This window comes from Phasianus colchicus, chromosome 5 (genome assembly GCF_987193195.1).
Source record: "Phasianus colchicus chromosome 5, bPhaCol1.hap1.1, whole genome shotgun sequence".
NCBI lineage: Eukaryota > Metazoa > Chordata > Aves > Galliformes > Phasianidae > Phasianus > Phasianus colchicus.
In genome coordinates this window covers 13,855,639-13,878,682 of record NC_143440.1, presented here as the reverse complement: position 1 = coordinate 13,878,682, position 23,044 = coordinate 13,855,639, and the positions used below count along the sequence as shown (strand labels likewise).

General features: G+C 41.7%; 1 protein-coding gene across 2 annotated transcripts in view; it reads right to left on the bottom strand.

Annotated features, from left to right (window-relative positions):
- PTPRJ (protein tyrosine phosphatase receptor type J) overlaps nucleotides 1–23,044 on the bottom strand; it is a 68,256-nt gene that overhangs the window by 21,854 nt on the left and 23,358 nt on the right. For both annotated transcript variants that reach the window (XM_090140562.1, XM_090140563.1), the window contains exons 2-4: nucleotides 3,804–3,822; nucleotides 2,301–2,453; nucleotides 462–728 (exon numbers count right to left, since the gene is read on the bottom strand). In XM_090140562.1, coding sequence (XP_089996688.1) covers nucleotides 462–728; nucleotides 2,301–2,453; nucleotides 3,804–3,822 — 439 coding nt within the window. The remainder of the gene's footprint in view (nucleotides 1–461; nucleotides 729–2,300; nucleotides 2,454–3,803; nucleotides 3,823–23,044) is intronic.

The window sequence follows — 23,044 nt, the reverse complement described above, 5'->3', positions numbered from 1 at the left end:
TTTCCTTTGCATCAATTGTCAACAGGAATGCAAGAACACCAGAGGCTCGTGGAGTTTTGCCATACATGGGCTTATAAGGGAAAACTGAAATAAAAGTCATTCTGAGTGGGATTCATCTCCACTTGGCATTCCAAAGAAAGAGCACACACCACCACACTGCCAGGATTTCTTTTGGAGAGGGAGAGAGGATGGTACGAAAGAGACGAGGGCTGAGAAGAATATATAGAAGGAATACAATTAAAATGAGCAAGCTACAAAACTAAAATCAGATCAGGGCAGTGTTTTTGCTGCACTCTAATATCCCATGTCTTGCAAACAGCCTGCATTGGGCTCCAGGATGAAAACATCACCGCTGCCCACTCCAGCACTGAATTACAAGCCTTACACAGCTACGCAGAGCCCTGTGATGTACAGCAAATCACAGCCCACCAGAAACATGACTGCAAGAAACTGTCACTTACTTGTATACAGGCTTATGGATGCTCCTTCTCCTTCTGTCTCACCATCAGCTGCTACTGCAAAGACTGTGAAAGTGTACGGCGTCCCAGGGGTTAACCCAGTAATTTCAGTTTCTGTGGTATTTGATGTCTCGTTGTTAATGGAGAGCCCATTTCTAACCTCTATTCTATATGTGTAGGAGTTTGAAGTTGTGTCGTTCACTGTCCAGGTTAAGTTGACAGAAGTCACACCAACATACTCTGCCTTGAGATCAATCACCTTGTGGGACTCTGGGAAAGGCAAGACAACCCATCAAATTGTATCTGCTCACAAGCAGAACAGGAAGAGTATCTTCTCACAAACAATGCAGGAAAGACACAGACACACCACTACTTCACTTTCTTCACATCACTCATCAATCAGAGTGCAAGAGCACCACAGCAACAGCACCAGAGGTTCCTGGAGGCTTTGCCATCAACGGGCTTGGAAAATGTGGAAGAGGCATTCTGAATGGGATTCATTTCCTTTCTGCATTCAGAAGCAAGAGCAGCCATGACTGTTGTGCCAGTACTCCCACAGTTTTCCTTGGGAATGAAGAGAGGTGGGCAGGAAGAAGACAATATTGCAGGGGATTGGGGCAAATATGGTGCATCTCAGCATAGGTAAAGATAAGGAAGATCAATTATTGCTGGAAGAAAAACAGAAGGACCTAGGAATTCTCCTTCTTTTCTACTACTCACACATGCATGCAGGGCGTTGTGCTGTGCAGCAAAATTCATTCCACCAGAAACACATCCGCAAGAAACTGTCACTTACTTGTATACACGTTTTGGATGCTCCTTTTGTCTGACCATCAGTCACTACAGCAAAGACTGTGAAACTCTATAACATCCCAGGAATTAGCCTGGTAATTTTGACTTTGGTGATACTTAATGTTTCATATCTAATGGAGGCACTATTTCTAAGTTTTATTCTGTATGTGTAGGGGTCTGTAGCTGTGATATTCAAACATAAGTTGACAAATTTAAGTTGACAGAATTCACACCAACATATTCTGCTTCGAGACCAAGTGCTGGGCTGGTCTCTGGGAAAGGCAAGACAACAATGCATCAGTGTGACCTGAAGAACATCCGCTCACAGCGATGTGTAGTGCTCCTCCTCCTGCTATCTTATTGATAGAGCTTTGTCTTCTCCTCGGCTAATTGCTATCCTAATCAAGCTGCTCTTGTATCTTGTATGGCATGCTTACTAGCTCTATGATCTACTCTTTTGGTCCAACTCCTGAAGTTTCATCTCAAGCATTAAAGCAGTCTTGGTGCAGCAGTGATGTCTTTCATGTGTCAGGAGTTAACTTCATTCAAACTAGTGATGAAGATTGGACCATGCAGCCTGTTATGTTTTCCTAACCTGGTTATCCCAAAGGGTCCTTTGAGCTGCAAGATTCAAAGATCTCTCCTCTAGATTCTAGGTTATTTCAGCTGTACTCTGTCACACATATATATTTCAAATTTGTAGGTCACTGTATATTTGAACTATACTGCAAAAATCTAATAATATTTTTACACATATTTTTACATAATACATAATACTATATTCCCATAATAGTCAGGGGAAGGAACTCAGTTCTAACAGTGATCAAACTATTTCAAGACCAAGCTACAATCACAGTGTTACATTACACTTTCAGTTAGCTGTGTAAGTACTTTGTCTCATTCTCTACTCCAGCAAAACACTTGGATCCATTTCCAGACATGATCTTTGCACTCTGGATATAAGTTTGGACTAAAATTGCTAACACAGCATAAAAACACAAAAAACCCTGAAGGATCATTCACATCCCACCGACGTTCCAAATCACTTACGTGCTACGCTGTTCTGATCACTCATCGCCCTGCCAGATAGTGACACATCCTCTGATAATCTCCTGTTCCCACTTGTAGCATTCACTGATAATTCATCATCACTACTGGTTCCCATTTCTTCAGTTACGTTTTTCAAGCTACAGTTGTCAGTGCCTGAAAGGTAAAAAAAAAACATAAAAGGCAATAAATATCTTTACAAAACTTCTGGGTTCCCCATGAGCAAAATACAGTCATTAATAGATTTCCCGCAGAGAACCAACATCACCTCCTTTTCCCCAGTTTGTTTCTCTTTGTGTTTCCTGGTTTCACCAGTTTTAACTTTTCTCAATTTGTATCAGAGTAAAAAAAAATGCCACGTTATTTCAGGCATTTACTAACTCAACTCATAGACTGAATGAAGGCTACCCATGATCTGCTCTTTATTTCAGCGCAGTTTTGATGGAAAATAATCAAACTTACAGGCACATTCCATGTGTGCATTTTTCTCACGTATCACATAAAGCTAACTGCTTTGCTTAACCTGGCATAGTGATTTGGACTCTTATCCTCAGTATATGAGAAAATAAAGAGATGTGGTATTCACACACTGTGTTCCCACATGGCAGAGATATGAGACAGCTACAGAAAACCTTAGGCTGACGTAGTGCAGCCCAGTGAGCGAGGAGAGTTGATTCACCTACACACAAGAATTACTATCTTAGTTGAAGCTGAGATTATTGTTACATGAGCAACACACACTGCAAGCAAGTTCAGGAAAGGTGGCCATGAACAACAGGATTCTTGGTTTGGAAGTAGTGAAAAACAAACAGAATAATAATTTCTGTATTTATTTGGAACTGATACAGACACAGATTCACATAAAAAGTGAAAGCAAAGAAAGCACTACAGGCCAGACTCACAATTCCTTCAGAACTACACAGATTCTCTTAAAGTAGTGTAAAAGGTGAGTTTAGTTTGGCCCTAAACCTTAAAGGCCAACTCATTTAAGTCTGACGTTCAATATTAAGGTAGATCTCACCTACCAGTACTTTGGGAAACTTTTGACGTGTGAAATGCTGTCATTCTGACAAGTACAGCAGTTGTTACACTCCAAAAATTCCTCGAAGCAACATTTTGGGAGTCTTTTTTTTTTTTTCTTTTGCTCTGGGGTGGTGGTTTCTTTTGCTTTGTTTTTATGTGTTTTCCCATCATTCTACTCACGCTGAGTCTGCATTTGATTTTACCACAACTCTTTACAACTGAAAAGCAGCGGAATTAAAATGCTTTTTTTATATATATCATTAGGTAACCTTAAGTGCACTGCTGGAGCTGTTGTCACTAAAAAGAAGTGAGTTCACATTTTTGAATGCTACCTCTAAAAATTATTTTCAGCAGCTTTTTAGACACTTCGCTGCTACTGCTTTATTTTTCTTACAGGAAAAGATAGCAGAAGTTACATACAAACGTGTGTGTGTGTATATATATATATATATGTGAGTAACAGAATGACAGAATGATACTTACAGGCAGTTGTACATCTGACCTGGAAAACAAAAACAAATAGTAGAAATTAAAACTTCAGAGCTACTAAAAAATCCATTAACATCCAACAGCATCAAAAATGCACGCATCTATCACCAGCAAATCTGATGGTAAAATGTCAGTTTCTCTGTTTTATTTCCTCTGAACAGAGCAGAGTTTATTTTGTCAAAAAAAAAATCTATCTTACAGTGCATATAGTGGCTGTTTTGCACGAGACATTTAAAAATCAAAGCCAGATCTTAATGAAAAGAGACTTTTGTTAGTTAGCTTTGTTGTTTTGTTAGCCTCCACATCATCCCATCAAAAAGAGATTCGTGACAATTAGAGGATCTTGTTTCTTTGCAGAGATTTTTCTCTGATCCTATTGCAGCATAAACATTATTACTGCTTGTCACAAAACAATATTTTGCATTATCTGAAAAACCCTTCTCAGTGAAGTCTAAGTTCAAAACTCGTTGTATATGTTTTGAATACTGGTTTATAGGTGATGTACATATAAATAAAACATCAGTAGTTTTCAATTAACTGCGATCTGGAACTATCCCTAGTGACAGACGCACAAGAATTTTGCTTTGAAAATGCTTTTTGGTCTTCCAACTTCATTCTTTTGGTCCCAAATAAGCCATTTCCCTTCCTGTTAACCCCCATCAACTGGCCTGTTAACTGCTCTTCACCTCCCTCCAGGTGGCAGCACAAAATGCTTGTAAGGAGTGAAATAAAAGTTCTGAATGCACTTGCAAGGAAAACTGGTTCCTGGGACTTCTCATAGCAAGCTGACACCAACTGACTGCAGCAGTCACTTTTGTCACATAACAAACAGGAGTTTACTGAAGAAACTGTATGTAGGATTAAATACAACTATTCACCTTGCAAACATATTCACAAAAAGGCAAAGAAAAGCAGGAAGAGATACGTATCCCAAGAACAGGCAGCATGGTGCTGGGGACCAGTAGATTGCATTTCTCTCATGCCAGGAAGGTTTACAGGCACGGAATGTCTTCCAGCATTGTGGTGTGGGCAACCAGAAGCTGTCTGCATTCCCAACTGCTCTCACATTGTCTGCAGAAGGGCTGGTCCTTTGACTGGACATCATAACACACTGCCCCTAAAAAATCCAATTTAGCTTTATGCTGGGTGATGCATTACTCACTTCAAAGCACCAAGGCTGCTGATTGCAAAAGTTGATGTGCTTATCTGAAGTGCTTCCAGTTTTGAACCATTTTCTGTTCACTTAGACTGGGTTGCTACCACCCAGCAATGCAATGAGCAAACAAAGGTCCTGAGCAAACTGCTCCTGGTGCACCTGCTTCAGGTGGTGGGAAGTTTGGTTATTCTCCAGGATCCCCATCACTCTCAGTCACTCTGTTTCTGCAGTTCCATGAGTGAACTCAAAATAAGCAGCTACATCATGATAAGACAATACAAATTTAGAGCAGCAAATCAGACATCTCTCAGCCCTGTGCTACCACAACCAGCTCCATCAGCAGTGGCTCCTGGCATCAGGTTCTCAAAGAGGTTAAAAGATGTAATAGCATCTTGTTCTTTCTGTAAGAGACTACAAATAACACTCTACAAAGACGAGGTAGACCAGCTGACTAGAAGCAGCACAACAAAGCAAAAACCAAAACCATCAAGCTTCACAGTAATGAGAAATGCATGCAGCAGTGACAGACCTTCAGCCTGTGCTGGTCTCAATGCTAGAGTAAAAAGTTAGGTCACACTTCCTAGGCAAAAGAGTGTTTCCAAGAGGCAGAGAACCAACTCCTGATTCTTCTCCAGAGCAGCCCTACTGACAGCCTAGGGCACAAAGGACTCGTGAACATGAAGCTCACTGTCAACCTTTTTGAACATTTGAGAGTCCAGGCAAATTGCTAGGGCATTAGGAAGTGAAGAAGCATGCTCATATGCACTCAGGTCAAGAGTGTATATTCTCAGACAAGAAAGTGGCCAAGGAAGAAGTGACTACAAAGGAAAAAGCCACTCGAGGCAGGAAAACACTCCTGTGCAACATTAAGAACTGAAAGTCTATGCTGTCTGGAAACAGATACTGAATGATGAACAAGAGGTGAGATTCCCTGAAATGCAGGGCAACTTAGAAGTCAAGTCAGAAAGATTCTATGTTTAATAAGAAAGCAAAATCACACACACACACAAAAATAAATAAATAACCCCCCCCCCCCAAAAAAAACCAACCAAACAAACAAACAAAAAAACACCAAAAACATGACAGAACTGTGTACGCCACAGTGATTTCTATAGCCTTACAAGCAAACAGGGAAAAATCTGATACAACTCACAATGTGTTCTTAAATTTCTATTTCTTCTGTAAAACTGTGAAGATTCCAGTATTATTAAATTCTTACATTTCTCATTTCCTTCTCTCTAACTTCAAGTTCACGGTTTCAGCATCTTTCCTGAGCAGTAGGAACAACAGACATCACAAGGCTGAGAAATAGCTATGATGCTACCGAGCCCCCCATGCCCCTGCTTCCCACCCCCCACACTCCTCCCCTGTCTGCCCAGACAATTTTCACTTTGATTCCTGTTTTACCCCCAGCTACAAGCAGCTGATTCGATGGCAGCTTCCTACTCGGCTGTATGGTCACACATGGGTTTTGTTAATGATGCTCAAGTAACAAAAAGGAAGTTATGCCAAAACTTCTGTCTTGTGATGAATTAACATCTTCCTTCCATTTTACTGGCTTTTGTTCATCACAGACTTCAGCAGACTCACAGTATCTTTCTGACTTTCCAGTAACCTACGTGCTAACCAAATCCAATGAAGCACACTGTGCTGGCAGCAGACAGGCCTCCTTATGGAACATAAAACCATGCAAAACAAGTGATCCCAATCCTAAGCGTCAGCTTGACTCAATCATTCCATGCTGCATTTTGCAACCAAACTCTCCTCTGGCCTCCTGTGATTACTTACTGAAATGCTGTTTATACAAAACATTTGTGTATTATTTCAGGGGACATTCATGCTGAACACCTGACTCTCCTTGTGTTCACATCTGATATACCCAGAGCCTCCCCATCTTCATTTTTCTTTTCAATTACATTAATCTGTATTATTCATGTATAAAGAGTTGTGTAGTTTTTTGCTGGAATTTGGGGAGAATTTCTGTCCCCAAGAAGAGCTAGGAAACAATCAAGAAAAGAAAGATGGTTAAACACAAAACACTGAACGTTTGAAGTAAACAACAGGAGAGATGCATATACACAAACTCCTCACTGTCATCAGCTGTGGCAAATGAATCTTCATTTGTCACACAGCCACACGAAGTCTAACCAAAGGGTGTGCCTTATAGAGGAGCTGAATAACTCACTTGCACAAGGTCTATCCTGCACTTCCTGCACATGTATTTCATCATCTAGGAGTCTGTGGTGTGTAATAAATGCAGGATTCAGCTCCATCCTAAATAAACAGATGGGTCGCGTAATTGAGGAACCATTATTTTCACATGTAATTTTAGCAAGGAAGAAACTAAGATGAGCTGTGGGAAACCATTTCCAGAAATTCCAGGTGACTGAGAAGCCCAAATCCCACTGATGATTGATTAGACTCGAAGATTTCAAGAGGAGGATTTAGAAGCTTCCTGCCATGGAGCTAGGCGGCAGCAGGAAGGACAGCAGTGTCTCCCCTTCTGCTGGCAGTGAGACTTTTGATCAATTCAGCTGTGCTGTCAAGCTGCAACCTGCAGCAAAGTCAGGGTTCCTGCACCAGGGGAAAACCCGTGTATACAGCAACCCATCTCCCTGGGGTGCCTAGGTTTCCAAAATACACAACGTGGTTTGGTTCATGTAAATGCAAGGTTAGGAAGCTGGCTCAACAGCTGAAGCGTGAGCAAACCAAAAAATCCTATCTTAGCCACAAATCCTTCCTAAGAAGGCACTTGAGGCTGCTGCTTGCTGTTGCTTGTTTGCTTATGACCCAGATGCAAAAAGCCAGGGAACTGATCACATTGCTCTCAAAGCTAAATGTCTTTCACATGTGTACCTCCACAACTTTACCTACCCACCCTCCCAGGTTTGGAGGAACTCCACACCAAAACCACTGAACTATCACACAGGTCTCCAAATTCCATATGAGGACCCTTTCACAAAAGCAACAGCAATCAAATGATTAGCTGATTAAGCTCAGTACTCAGGTAACAGTGGTCATACTTCTTTTTTCCCTGCTATGCCCACCTACCATTAGCTGTCCCACAGCTGTGACTATGGACTTCAGGGCAAGCCAACATACTGAAATGACCATGATGATTTTAACACTCCAGGCTTTACTTTGCTGACGTTATCAGTCATCACTGCCCAGCTGACAAAACATTAACTAGGAACCTGTAATAACTCCATTACTTCCAGTCCCTTCTGTCACGTGGAGTATTTTATACTTGCCATAGGTTTATTCAGATAGCATTCTAACAGAAAATAGGTTTATTCAGAAAGCATTCTAATAAAAGCTTCTTTTTGCTCAAAGTCACAAAAAAAGTGAAAATTAAACCCAGGAAAATTAAACCCTGGGATGTGAAGCCCTGTGATAATGCCACTGATACTGCCCAGGTATTGTATCTTCAGGCTGATAAGGCTTTCCTATACTTGCCCATTTTCTAGGCCTTGTAAGGCACTGACTGCTATTCCAGCTGTGAGCATCTTCCCGATGTTCGGGAGTCTAAAAGTCTATACCAGCAGACACCTTCCTGCAGGACATAACAATACCAAAGGCTAGCTGGGGTTTGGACCAATGCAACATTCTCACCTCTTTCAAGCCATCTCAGGGTGTTTCACTTTATTTTCATGTTATGGCTAAATCACTGAATTTTGTAGACTTACAGCACAGGACAACAGAAATGAGATCACTTGAACCGATACTTAAAACCAGTTCTTCTTTAGTAGGTGCATGTGCACCTATGTGAATCTACTTCAAATAATATACCTTAATTTGGCAGCTTTTGGGGTTAAAAAAAAAAAAAAGGTCATACTAGAAAATGAACTACCATATACTGTCATGGTATTTCGTCCTATTTTCTAGCTTCTTCCTAAAATGTCATGCTAAATCCTTCTAACTGTAACCTACAACAGGCTTTTCAATTTAAACTAACTCTAGATTAACTCAATGATCCATTCCCTTTCAATGCAAAATTGAAAATACGATGCAGTCTGTGTCAGCTTTACATGTTTCTCCTCCAGTACCTTAAGCAGGCGCTCATGGCTTACCTACAGAACAGTGTTACACAGAATGTTTGTGTTAAGTGGGTTCATCCAGAGGAAAAAGCAAGCTCACAGTTTAGGAGCAGTGCAGTAGTTTTTGTGAGATATTTGGAGTCTTCTCTTCATTTAAACCTAAATGAGCAGATCTGCTACTGAGAATGCACGGGGCAAGCTGGAGGTCCAAAAACCCAGAAGAAAAAAAATGAGCAGATGTTTGTTATTAATTGGGTAGGGCTAGGTGCCATTAGGACACCATGGTGTTTTAGGAAGCTATGCAAAACCCTGAAGCAGTCAGTAGCTGTGCACGACTGTGCATAGCTATTTTGAGCTATTAGGAAGTTATGTGAAAGAAGAAATTTTATTTCCACTTTCCACGCATTTACATTCGACCCCTGACATTTGTAAACTCTCTTTCCCAAAACAAGCTTTTCACCAAAGTAGAACCAAATAGGTTTTTCCACTGGCTTTTATGAAAACAAATTAGGAGATTCTCATTTGCGCAACACTTCCAGTGAACGAAAAATGCTGTGGATGACAACATCTCTTAGGAAAGTTAAAAGGAGACACTGAATGGAAATTCAAAGTGAAACACACTGGAAAAACACACACCCCTCTGTCTCCCTCCTCTCTTGATTTTTCTCCAAATTTGACCTGTATCTGCTTCTCAGATGCCTGATGTAGAAAGAAGGGATTTTCTGGGCAATGTATCTGAAATAGTGAAAATACACAGAATGGATCTCATTTGAATTGCTCCTGTTAGAGCTGCTTCTCCTTCCTCAGCCCTACCTTTATGGAAAGATTCCTCAGGAAAGCTTCCCTGTGGTTTAATACCAAGTGATGACTCATCTGACTGTGCACATACAAAACAAGCAACAGAAACGCCTAAGACCAAGAAACACAGATTTTGGCAGAAAATGGGATGATAACAGGCTCAAACGCCAAACACTACTGCACTGCAACTGATTGCTCTCTTGCTGCTTACTCCTGATCACGGGAAGCACCATCAGACCTCTTTGCAATGGCTTTCAGGCAGGAAAGCAGTTGAAGGTTTTTATGTGCAGCCAAACAGCTCATTTGCATTTCCTCCAAACCTTCAGGACCCAAGCAATTACAGGCCACAGGTGCTGGAAATCACCCCCACGGTTTGGTAGCAGCACTTCAAGCATCCTGCAGTTATCCAGCTGAGAAAGCAACAACAAAACGTCATGCCAGAAAAAGGCTGAGTGGTTTCAGGAGTTTTAAGTTCTCTGTATAACTGCAGCAGTCCTATATGTAACATCTCCTCAGTGATGGTCCTGCTGAAGGCCCTTAGAAAGAGAACAGTATGCTTGTTCAACAATGGCAACGAGTAATATTTTAACCAGCTACTTACTGAAAAACAAATTACAACCACATTCAAGCTGCATATCATACCAGCATCCATGGAAAGCACAGTTGGGTATTAAACGAACAACCAAGCAGAACTCTTCTCTTGATATGAATTTTCAGTTAACATTACCGTTTTCTTCTAAAATGAAGAGTTTACAGCATCAGCTTTTATTTTACATGAACAAGACACATTCCTGCATTCAGCCTAGCAGCACTGTTTTTGCACTCTGAGTCATTGCTAAGACACACCCTGGAAGAAGTAGGATACAATGAAAAATGGGGAAAAAAAGAGAGGAAAAAAAAGACTCCTGTGGCAATGACACAATGCTAACTGACCCAAAATCAGCAGGGTTGGCCACCCAGACAACATGGAAAATGTACACCAGAGCCAACACTTGGCTGGCCTTCACAGCACAGCCATGAAAATGAGGGGCATTTCCTGACAGAGCCCTGTGTTCAGATCTGTTTGGCTGTAAGCAATTGAGTCTCTGACTTTCCCTCTTATCAAAGTAGATTTCCCTTTCCCAAGTTGGACACTTTGGACTCCATCAAGTCTTTGCTCAGGGGAAGTGTTAAAAAGTACTTAACAACACTGAGCTGGATTTGGTTCAGAAGTTTTCCATGTAAGGTTAGCTAAAAAGGGATTTTAAAACTAATACAAATAACTCAAATACAACACGAAGAAAAAGTTGATCTACAAATGAAATAAAGACCCAAGTTTCTATGTATGACACTCTGTTGAGGGGAAAGAGAACTACAGCCTCTGAAAGCCTTCAGCTTGGTCTCATAAGGAGCTCAAAACTCCCTTGCTAGACAGCAAATCCTTTTGTGGCAGTCTTAATGTCAGAACATGAAAGGCTTTTTGTTTCCTGCCTCATTTCTAAACCTTTCCTTGTACCGTTAATCTTTTTTTCCCTCACTGAGCTCCTGAAAATGTCCTAATTTAAAAAGCAATGAGGTGTGCAGTTGGGAGAAACCATCCTGTGACGACTGCCCAACCCAGACCTCCAAGGCTAACCTTCACCTCCTCCTTCATGCTCTGTTACTGTTTATTACCGTTTATTTATGCTCCCTCAGCACATTCTCTTCTAACTCTACGTAAAACGCTGCATAAGAATGCAAATGAGTTATTTCTATTGCATTCCCCTTGCCCTTTAGCTGGGTAAATCTCCCCAAAGGGAGGGAGGAAAGCAATCCTTCCAGGCCAGCCCATAAGCGTAGCTCTGGTTTGGTGATGCAGCCGTCCCACCACTAGAGGCCCCAGTAAAACCATCAAACTACAGCCTGAGCAACTAACACAATGAAATACGTCTGAATTTTCCCCAAAGTTATGCCATACATTGGAAAGCACAAGGCTAAGGATCACTGTGCCGGAGCACAACGGGTGGATGAAGATGTAAATGTCAGCCGAGCCACAGGTCATGGGAGCTAAGGTCACCATGCCTGGCTTGCTCAGGCAGGCTGAGAGCATCCTCAAGCATCACAAACCTGTCACAAGGGAACTAATTGTATACAGTAAGCTATTGTCTGCACCTTATCATTTCCAATTTCCATTGGTTATGGACTGCATCCCACATCTTCAGCTGCAGTGTTTTGCAATGAACCTACATTTCTGATGGGCCCTACTAGTGAAGTGGTATTTGATCATTTTTCTTCAAAATAAATGCAAATCTCCCCATAGAAAAGATGTGCAGCTAAACCTTTTCCAATCCAGTTTAGAGTGAGTTTCAGCTGATCTACAAGGATCAAATTATCACAAACAATGTTTTTCCACTCTTTTTTTTCACATGCAGCAACACGGGCATGGAGGGGAACAACCTTTAAGTTTGCCTGCAAGTATCAACCCATTTAATCCTTTAAAGAATTTAAACTGTAGCAAGAGACAAATGGACTACAAATGTTCAAAACATGTAGTAGTACTCCTCCGAGGGAACAAAAGAACCATTGTATGGCTCCAGTAAGTTCATCCAGGGCTCTGGTAGAGTCTCTCTTTTCCTCCCCTTTGAACAGAAGCTGAATAGAAACAGAAATGAGAATTGGCTCTGCCATCAGCCCATTGCCAGACTCGCCTCTATGAATACTGGATAAGAAGTTATTCACTGACAACAACTCAGGCTCTCTCTCGCTTACCACTCAATAGACATGTCTATAAAAGGTCAACTTCATGGCCATCTGTGAGGACGAGCTATGGTGGAAGAAGGCTGGGTGATGCAGCGTCGCTGCCAGAGATCAATCCAACACTGTGGCCCCACGCCAGCTGCAAACGTTTTACTCTAAAAAATCATATCCATGGCTTCTTTCTCCTTCCAAGATACATGAAGGAGCTTCTGCTGATCTGCATGTTTAGCTTAGCTCTGATGCGGATCTGTTACTAGGTAACTTGCTTCATACGCTTAAGAATAAAAGGAAGATACGTTTACGTTACTTACTACTAGTCTTAAGAAAAGCATGTTCATTTCAAGAACAAATTGCATGTTGCATCTGTGTGCTGTGTTTGCTTGGCCACCACTAATACAGCTTCCCACTGCCTTTGCTATTTCCATGCAATCACACGTTTTCTCTTTATCAGCATCACCAGAATATCAAAGCATCTCTTTCCTCTGCACTGCCCGAATGAACAAATTCAAAGTTTGCATTAAAAACTTACAAGCTTTTAAAAACACAACTAAGACAAACATTCCTTAAAGTGACTCTATTTCATCTAATCTGATTGCATTACCATACATTAATAACCACCAGCAGCGAAGTTAATAATGAAACATAACAATTTCAATTAGAAATTCACCTTTCATCGGTGCTGGCTCTTGCCAACTTTCAAACCTAAGAGTTTTTAAAGAAAATTACTACACAAGATGTGTTTTTGAAGGCAGACATACACTTTTTACACAGACAGTCTTCTGTTTAGTCTGCCTTGGAAAAATATTTTAAATATTTGAATATAATTACTATTAAGAGTAATTTTATCTCAACAACATTTGACAGTGCTACAGCTAATGGAAAACCAGAAGAGGCAACAAGAAGTGCAGTGCTATTCTCCAAGCATTTTGGAAGGGTGTCACTTCGTATGTGTCTGTAGTATCAACTGTTCTCTCGATTGTGACTGAAAGAAAGTGAGACAGTAAGGGCTAATACTGATCAGGTGCCAAAAACACAGAAGAACTCTTTGGAGGAGGCTTCACTGGTTCCTCTGTTCTTCCTATCTATCTATGCTACCATCCTACATAAACAAATTCTTTTTAAACAAATGTATTTGGGACAGTTAGAAATTCAAGGTTGGAGATATCCCCCAGATATCTCTTATGCATTTTAGACAAGTCTCTTTTAACACTAACATACAAAACATCTGAATGAATAGCAGGCTGAACGAAAACCTGAGTAGCAGGTACTAGAATCAGTCACAACAATTTATCCTAAAGGATGAGCTTAATTTTTGTTGCATCTTCAGCAACAGCAAAATAGTCCCTGAATAGTTCTGATGGAACTGAATGCCAGAAGAACAGATTTGATTTGATTTCACCAAATTTTCAGCCAGTGTCTCTGAAATATTTGATACTTTCTCTTTTGTTTCAATGTCCTCAACGTGCCTCAAACATGGAAACTGAAAAATACCACTACTTCCTCTCCAGAATCATTCCAACCACGAGTTGAACTGTGGAAACAACCGTTCTTCCACATCACCAAACACCTCGGAAACCTACAAGGATACGAACTTTGTAATTTATAAACCTACAAGCTCATGTGGATTTAAAATGTTAAAGATGCTAAGCAACACCTATAACAAATTGTAGAAAAAGATTTTCACCCCAGAGATATTTTTTTTCCGGCCTGACATTTAATCTTTAACGTTTCACACTTCACAGCAGTTGATGTACAACATCTCTATCATTTTCAGAGAGGAAACAGACATACACACCCAGGAACAGCTGCAGCACAATTACTGCTATTACTTACTTGCTTTAAAAAGAAAAGCATCAAGGTAAGGCCATAAAAAACAACACACAAGCATTGCACTAACACAGACCCTGGCCACAATAGGATTTTAATTGGTCTGTTGAATATATTTTCCAATGTTATATCATCCTTGTTTCACGCTGGCAATTTTCAAAGCTTTGAACAGGAGTTCCCTTTAAGTGTTTCTGTAGGTATGGAGAAGGGGTCAGAGAAGGGCAGAGGAGAAACCCTGCCGTTCACTATGATGCATTTTACTGTGCACGAATCAGAAAGATGAAGCTTTGCCCCATCAAACACAAAAGCAACATTAAATTAGCATTAACTCAAAGACAAACCAAGTCCTCACAAGCCAGCACTGTATTTCCAAGCTCATTACAGAACTGAATCATCTGTTGTACTTGCTCATGTCACAGCCACGTTTCTCCTAGATTATGGAGGCATAACATACATATTTGTAACTAGCTGCAAGCTGCTGCTCACTACCAATAGAGCCAATAAAGCACAATATAAAACAGCAGTTACACAAAGTTTAAGTGCTCTGCACCACACTGCTGAGTGTGATCTTCTTAGGTCAGCGAAACATCCTTATAGTTTAGCGTACTCAAGAACCTTAAGTTGGAGTTTTGAGTGAAAGTCAAAGCCTTGCATAAGAGAGGATAAATAATTAAGTGACCTTTGTTCCCCTCTGCGTGGCTGTTCACATGCACTGAGCAAGCAGGCAATGGACAGAGGTAAGAGTAAAGTGGAAGCACCCACATTCCAGCGCTGCAAACACCCCTTGGACTTGCATCTCCTAATAGATGTGGTTGCATGGATTTCCACACATCCTTCCCTTAACGGCCCTCTTAGTGGCCTCGTGCTCTCTCCCCACCTTCTGCTAAAAGTTAAACCAAGAGTGATTCAGAGGCTGGATTTCTTTATGCCTCTCCTGCCTCTAACAGAGATAGTCAGGACGTAACAGTTATAGAATGCTGACAGAAACATGACACCCAAAAAAACAGGTTTGAATAAAGAACGTAAGAACTTTTATAGGCATGATTACATACCAAGAAAAAACAGCATGTCCTTCACGGGCTATTGCAGCCTCATCATTTCTAGGAAATGCTGCTTTATTGCTGTTTAGAGCAATCACAGTACAGCAGATTAACCAGAAAACACAAACCAACAAAAAGCAACTGATTCGCATTGACCAATTTGCAATATTGGCAAGAGGTGCCAGCAGGGTTTGATCCACACTCAGAGTCTCATCCTTTGCCCACAGGGCAGAACCTGCTCCTCATGCTTCAGCACCAGCAAGGGGACATCTCACAGACAAGGACTGCTGATGGTTTTATCAAGATGAAGGACTCAGACCTTCACTGAACAGCAAAGCAAGCCAGGCCAAACTATAGACTACTGTTCACTGCATGCAGGCTGCGTGGTGCAAAGTTGAAAGACTTTTCATTTGACCAAGAAATACATAAGTTTGAATTCACTACTGCTGATAAGACTTCGGTTTAGAAAGATGCCTGACCCATCACCTGACTCAAGCTATTAAAATGGAGATATACCCACAAACTTGTTTTTCACTCAAGGGAATGCCATGTACTGGGGCACATGAGACTCCAGCTGCCACAGGACACAAAGGCAGATGTCCACACAAGCCTGGAGGGCTGAACATCTTCATAAAGAACTCTTCTCTTTTTCTACTCTAGTGATATATCTTGTTTGTATGACTCATAACCTTTTAAGATCCACTGTTAAAATACTTTGTTCCCTGTACCATACAGCAGGTTTTATGCCTATGCTTCTTCTAACAGCAACTGCATGTTGTGAAGGCTCTGTTCAGAGCCCACTTCATATCCAGACTTTGAAATTTAGAGCACAGCCCCCTACTCTGCCTCTCAGAGTTGCTTACCAAAGTGTAGGCCTTATAAACTGAGGAGCACTTGGAGGACCAAGGGGTTCTTGCTTTCAAACAGAGGTAAGACCAGTAAGCGTGTGCTCCCACACAGACACCCAGAGACCACAGAAATTGGCAAAAAAGATGAGTTCTAGCCATATCATATACTAAATCACACATGATCTAATCATATCAGCCATTTCCCAAGAGCCTGGTTAAAAACAAAACCCACTCTGCACTAAAACCAAAAGTGACATAATAAAAGGCAGGAACTAAATGGGAACGTCTCTCAAAACACCTATCACTAAGAGGTCTCAAGAATCTTCTCAACACTATTGCCTGTTTTACTAACGAATATCTATTTTTTCCCATTTAACATATGTTGCATCACTAAATACTAGAACGGTATTTCTTTTAAGCTTTTACACTGTTCCTTCATTCACCTTCCCAACATCTCCACAGGATGTTGCCATATTTTATGTATCCATCTGAAGTCTTCACTTACGTATTATGTAGTCTGGTTTTGGTTGTTGTTTTCTTTTCTTTCTTCCTTTCTTTTTTTTAAAAAAAATTAAATCAATTTTACTGCTATTCCATCGGCAGAGTGCATTGGAGTCTGCTTATAACAGCTATCAGAAAACCCTGCTGCACACAGGGGTTCAGTCACCCCAGAGATACGGTGCCTGCACAGCTACACAACTCAAACCAGACCAGAGCGAGACAACGTGCAGAAACACCTTTCCAATACAGAACCAGAGCTTCTTCATTTCAAACACTGAACAAACATCCGAAAGCCAGAATTGCTTTGAGTAAGGATGGGTTTTAAATGACTAATCATTTCCTCTATTATTATAGAGAGTTTATGGTGTCTGTTAGATACCTTGTTTGTGTTTCCATGTGAGCTAGTTCCTTCTGCTGCACTGTCACAGCCTTTGGTGCTGAGCTCTCTTTTTAAAGCTATAGCCTTTAAAAACAAACAAAAAAACAACCTTGTTTATCTGATGGAGTCAAGTTTATAGATCTGGTGAATTGGATCTACATCACTTGTGGCAATTCCAAAGGCAAAAATAAAGAAACAGGCCTAGCAGATGTTGATATTACTGTTGCTAGATGGAATCTTTTTTTTTTTTTTTTCCTTGCTGTACCAGTTATTCATCAAAAAACAGTTTCAGGGAAGACTAAACTATTCACGAGTTTGGGCTGAACTTACAGAAGGGTTCACTTGAGGACGAAGCCCTCTGATTTGCATTGAAACTAGCACAGGAGATTCTGCAATGGACTATTTTGATCGCAACAAAACGCTCAGATTCCGATTGCAGCAAATAAAAGCCAATCTAACAAAGGGCCACATTCAGCTGTAATACGGTGGAAGCAGCTCCCAGTAGCCAAGAAGTTGCAGCACTCGGCTGGCACGCAGCAGATCCAGGTCGAAGTCTCCCTGCTGCCCGGTCACAGACTAAGCCTCCTCCACGCAGGTCCATGTTTCACACGTGGTGCTGAGCCGTCTGCAGGGCTCCCCTCCAACAGCTGCTGGCACAGCTCAGACCCATCCTCTGCTGCATGCCCACTTGCCCTCAAATACTACCGAGCTCAGAACACATTCCTTCTGCAAGGAAGAAAGAGGAAAAAGGGCTTCAACCAGAGATACGTGGTGAAGCACCCCTGGGGGAAAGGACGGCAGCTTTCCTCTCCTGCTCTCTTCCCCTGCGGCTCTTGGTTTTAAAACACAAACCACACAGGCAAGAAGCCCAAGCTGAACCACTCCAACATGAGGTCACACCAGTCAAATCAACTTGAAACTAGCCAGATTGGGATTTCCTATGTTTTTTAAGGTACACACACACACACACACACTTGCATGAATTACCACAGCTTTTTCCTCTCTCTCTTCAAACATTTTGAATATAAAAATGTAAGCCATTTTCCAATCTCTATGCCACCAAGTGCAAAAATGAAGACATAGAATTTCTTCTTTAATATTATGCAAAGCATAGCCAGTGTGGAACTGTGGGTGCTTATGGGAGGGTAAGCCTGGGACACATCCGCATTTCATTTAACGCTTAGACACCAACTGCCCTGGGTGCAGAAAGCACTGCAAAAACAATAAATAAATGTTACTGTGCTTGGGAAAGGCGTGTGCTTGCACAAAGGAGTGGGGAGGCTGCTAAGTACGAACTAAAGGCATAAAGTGTTCCCTCTTCTTTCTGTTTAGCAATCTACATAATCCCACAGCAGAGCTGTAATCCAGGAAACAGCACTGAGTTCCTCTAGCAGAGTCAGCCCATACATTCTCCTCATTCAAAAGCACTCAGCATGCAATGGTAAGAATGTTATTCGTTATTTCCTATGACTTAAGAGTGTAATGCTACTCAACAAGCCTGTATATCAGATAGGGACATCTGTAATATGTTCACAGAAAACAACATCCCAGGGAGAGAGGTACACATTGAATACCGTTTTTGTTTATCAGCAAAAGTAACAAGAGGTTAATTCCAAAAGTCACCTCATTAATCGAGGTTATGTGCAGGACAATGGTACAAAGTGACAGCAGTGAGATCACATTGCAGAGCTCTGATGAACACTAATAAAGGCAGGCTGATAAACCTAAAGCAAAGCAAAATTATCCAACCTGGGAGAATCCATGCTCTTAGGCATGATCTAGTTGTGGCACAGCCAGCCCTTAGAACTAAGCTTGAAGAGCATTTTTTATTCTGTTACTGTGTAAGAAGAGAAAATATTGTGTTACTTGTTGGAAAGTGGCCGTACGTAAACCAAACTACACACAATACAGCTTTCATGGGGCATTATACCAAGCTGTGTACCAGCAATTACTCAAGACATCGGCCGTCTTCAGCTCAAGAGCTCAGACACAAACCTGCAACCACCTGAAAACGCTGTCCATTTATCCAAGCTTGTCCATTGTCTACATCCTTATAATCTCCACAAATGGGTACCCCTCGAAGACGAATAAATAATGATAAATTGATAAACACAGCAAGGGTTGATCTGAGCTTTGCATTTCTTCCGCACAAGGGCTCCTGTGCACTGCCTTTCCCTGTGGCTCTGACACCTGGCCAAGCTGGCAGCCCCAGCCCTGAGCGGGTGGATCCGCAGCCGCCTGGCACAAGTGGCCGGGCAGAAGCAGAGGAAAGCCTCCACCCTGCGGCACAGCTTTTTCAATCACCAGTCAGCATCAAGACTTCTGAAAACAAGACTAAGACAATGAAAGATCTCAGCGATATGACTGGAGCCAATACTCCCTGATTTTTCTTTCTTTTTTTTTTTCCTTTTTTTTTTTTTTAATTTCCTTCATGAAAATGAATCAAAAGTTCCTGTCTGATTATATCTTCCAGCACACAAGTCCCAGCCAGTGGCACATGCCAGGCTGGGGTGGAGAACTACAAACATCCCCAGCTCTGGCTGCAAGGGCAGACACAGTGCTTGTCAGGATCAGGCTCTTAGCTCCCTTAGTGCATAAAGAGGAAAAAAAAAATCCGTTCGGTATTTACATACGAAAATAGTCTTTATGGCTTAAAAAAAATAATAATCTAATCAGCATTTGAGATCTTTTCTTTTTCCTGCTATTGGTTTTGGATGAATACTCAGGCCAAGCAGTAAAGTTCTAGCTTTTGCAGGTACCATCACTTATCATTCCTTCATGAAGAGATGTGCTTTAGAATCACAGGGAAAGAACAAAATGACCACTTCAAGCATTTTTCCCCAACTGTCCTCCCCTGCAGCACACTGCCAAGAGCAAGGCTCTAAATACATAAATAGCCTGGCAAGTGTGTAACACTAACCACACCACACCCCAGGGCCACTGCCTTAAAGGAAACTATTAATACTGAAAAACCATAGGATGTGGAGAACACGCTAAGGTCTGCACTTGACATACTTCTGTATCTCCGCATGAAGAACACTGGGTACCTCACACAGAACTGTTTCCCCTTCCTCTCCCACCCCTCCCCCCACTTTATTTTTATAAAGAGAATTTTCAGAAGCTTTCCCAGCACTGCTGTTACTCTGCTTCTCCTGAAGCCACAAGGGCTTTTATATCAAGAACAGTGGCAGACATTATTAGGAAGAAGTTTTTCCACACACAGGGTGGTGATACACTGGAACAGGTTGCCCAAGGAGGCTGTGGATGCCCCATCCCTGCAGGCATTCAAGGCCAGGCTGGATGTGGCTCTGGGCAGCCTGGTCTGCTGGTTGGCGACCCTGCACATAGCAGGGGGTTGGAACTAGATGGTCATTGAGGTCCTTTTCAACCCAGGCCATTCTATGAAACATTATATATGCTTCAGGTTTGAGGAGAACAAGGGCCCCTCCCTGCAAAAATTAACAACCTGAAACCAGGATTTTAAGGAAGGAAGATGCAACAGAGCCCGTTCTTATTCTGCATGACCCAGGTCCCACCCTGCTGCACAGGGGATCACTCCTGTCCAAGGAGGAGAAGGCTGCTCCAACTTCCAGCTTGCTCAAGGTTTCCAGAACAAGTCTGCCAGCACAACCTACACTCTCCCCTTGTGCAAGCGGACATTTGGCACTCAGAATAAACTGCATTTCCCAATAATACAGTAAGCAACTTTTGCAGGACATGAATGTCACTTCTGTGGGGCTGATTGTTGCTAAAGTTATAGGAAGTTGCTGAGATGTCAGGAAGCTGAGAAGGGGAACTAGAGCTTTATAAGAAAATATCAGAAAAAATGTAGTTAAAAATCAGATGAGCTTTACTGGTGGAAGAAAGAAAAAAAAAAAAAAAAGAAAAGAATGAAATCCCTTAATGGCAGGATCAAATTTTACACTTCAGTTATAAAGATGATCCTGATATATTGAGGAAACGGGGAATAAGGAATTTCTCTCCACTGCTAAATTCCAAGCTCCTTTGCTCTGCCAGAGTGGGACATACCTACCCAGCTGCAGCTCAGTATGTGCTCTGTTGTGTCTTCCTGCCTTAAAATTTTGGCTTCAGGTTGTTGGGTTTTGTGGGGAGGAACCCTAAAGCAGCTCTTCCCCCTCATGATGCAAGTGAAAGGTGAATGCCACCCTCTATGCCTCTCATAAAAGCAGCCTACATTTTGCTCTGCATCAAGTGAGTAACAGGAAAATAAAACAGGACTCCCAAGAAACCAAGACCTCTCTAGCTCAGCTGAAGCTGGAAACTACAACCTCAGCCCATGCTGCTCGTCATCTGCCAAAAGCCTTTGAAGTACATTCTTTGAAGCTGGCCAGAATCGGCTCTGGACTGGAGCAAGCGCTGAGCAAGAGACTGGGGGGCCAGCTGGGAGCCTGGAGCTCCACACAGTTGGGTGGGAGCAAAGCTGGCATTCAGTACATAAGCCTGCATTTTTATTATTTCTTTAAATCACCTTTCTTTTTACAGGTAGAAGGAGACTTAAATCCTGCCTTATGTTCACAAGCTGACTAGTGGGCTGATTAGCAAGCTTCAACAGTGTCAGAAGATCCAGAACATTTTGGCTATGGGGCAAAAGCAGCAGGCACGCAGCTTTTGTTTTCTCAGGGACAAGAGCAGGAACTGCTTAGAAATATCTTTTTCTGAAACCTATCCAGAAAGGACCTCTCTGACCCTCATTTTCCTCACGTAACCCAGTGTCACACAGCCTGCAGCTTTCAGCATTACAACTTCCGAGGTCTTTCTTAAAGTAACAGTCTGCCCTAAAACATCTGCAAGCTGCTGGGCACTGAGCACGTGGCAAAGGAACATCAGAATGAAACTACAGCATTAGATGTATTTTGGTTCTAAATAACGATAATTAAAAGAATCAGTGACATGCAGGAGACTTTGCACCAGGTACAAACCAAATTCTGGGGGCAGCAGATCTCACTGTATCCAAACATTGCTTCGGCTTCTCCTTTTCCAAAAGCTGTACATTCTTTAATGCTGTAATCTCCCTCCCAACTTAGGGCTTACTGTAGAAGTGAGTTTCATTCAGCCTCTGACAAGCTGCACATGACAACCATGAGGAGAGATCAAGATTTTCCTTTACTGCTAAGGTTCTCTTCCTGCAGTTTATAGCCATTACTGTGAGGCTTTTTCTTTTTTTTTGACAAGCCAGTATTTTTAATAATTATGGCAAGAAAAAGAAACCTGTCAGCACTATTTCCTCTTTATTTGCTCTGCTAATTTTGTGGCTTTCCACAACGTTCTAAACCAAACCATTTTCAAAAGTGAAATCTAAAGAAGCTTTCTGAACATGCCATTTCACGTATTAAGCTCCAGAGTAAAGCATACTGCTTAAAACGCTGCACCAGAGCACAGGTATCTCCCTGTAATAAAAACACTGACACATCTTTTGTTCAGGCCCTGACCATGAAGCTGTCCTGTGGTTGCCCCAAACAGGACCACAGCTTTCTACCTGCAGTGCCTTGGTGGCTGGTACATTAAATGCATAGTTTGCAATACAAGTTGCAGGGCTGCCCTACTCAAACTCTGCTTGTGGGTGCTTCTGTTTGCGTTTGTTTTGTTACTTTTCAATCAGTTCAGACTTACAGTTGAAAACCATCTAACAGTGTGGCTGAATCATTTCTGGGAACCATTCTTCTCATCTGTTTGCATACAGAAGTGTGACATGAAAGGAATTACATATGGAAGTACTACAGCTGTATGGTAGGAAGAAGAGTTTACACAACATAAGCACGGCAATGTAGGAGTTAAGTAAAAATACATCTAACTGGCCTGCTGACCATGGCCAGATACTGGAGCCAAGAGGATCTCTATGCAAAGGAACTTCAGTTAACATCACACTCAAACCACACTGTACTATTTTAACAGCTTTCAGTTTCTACAGCATTT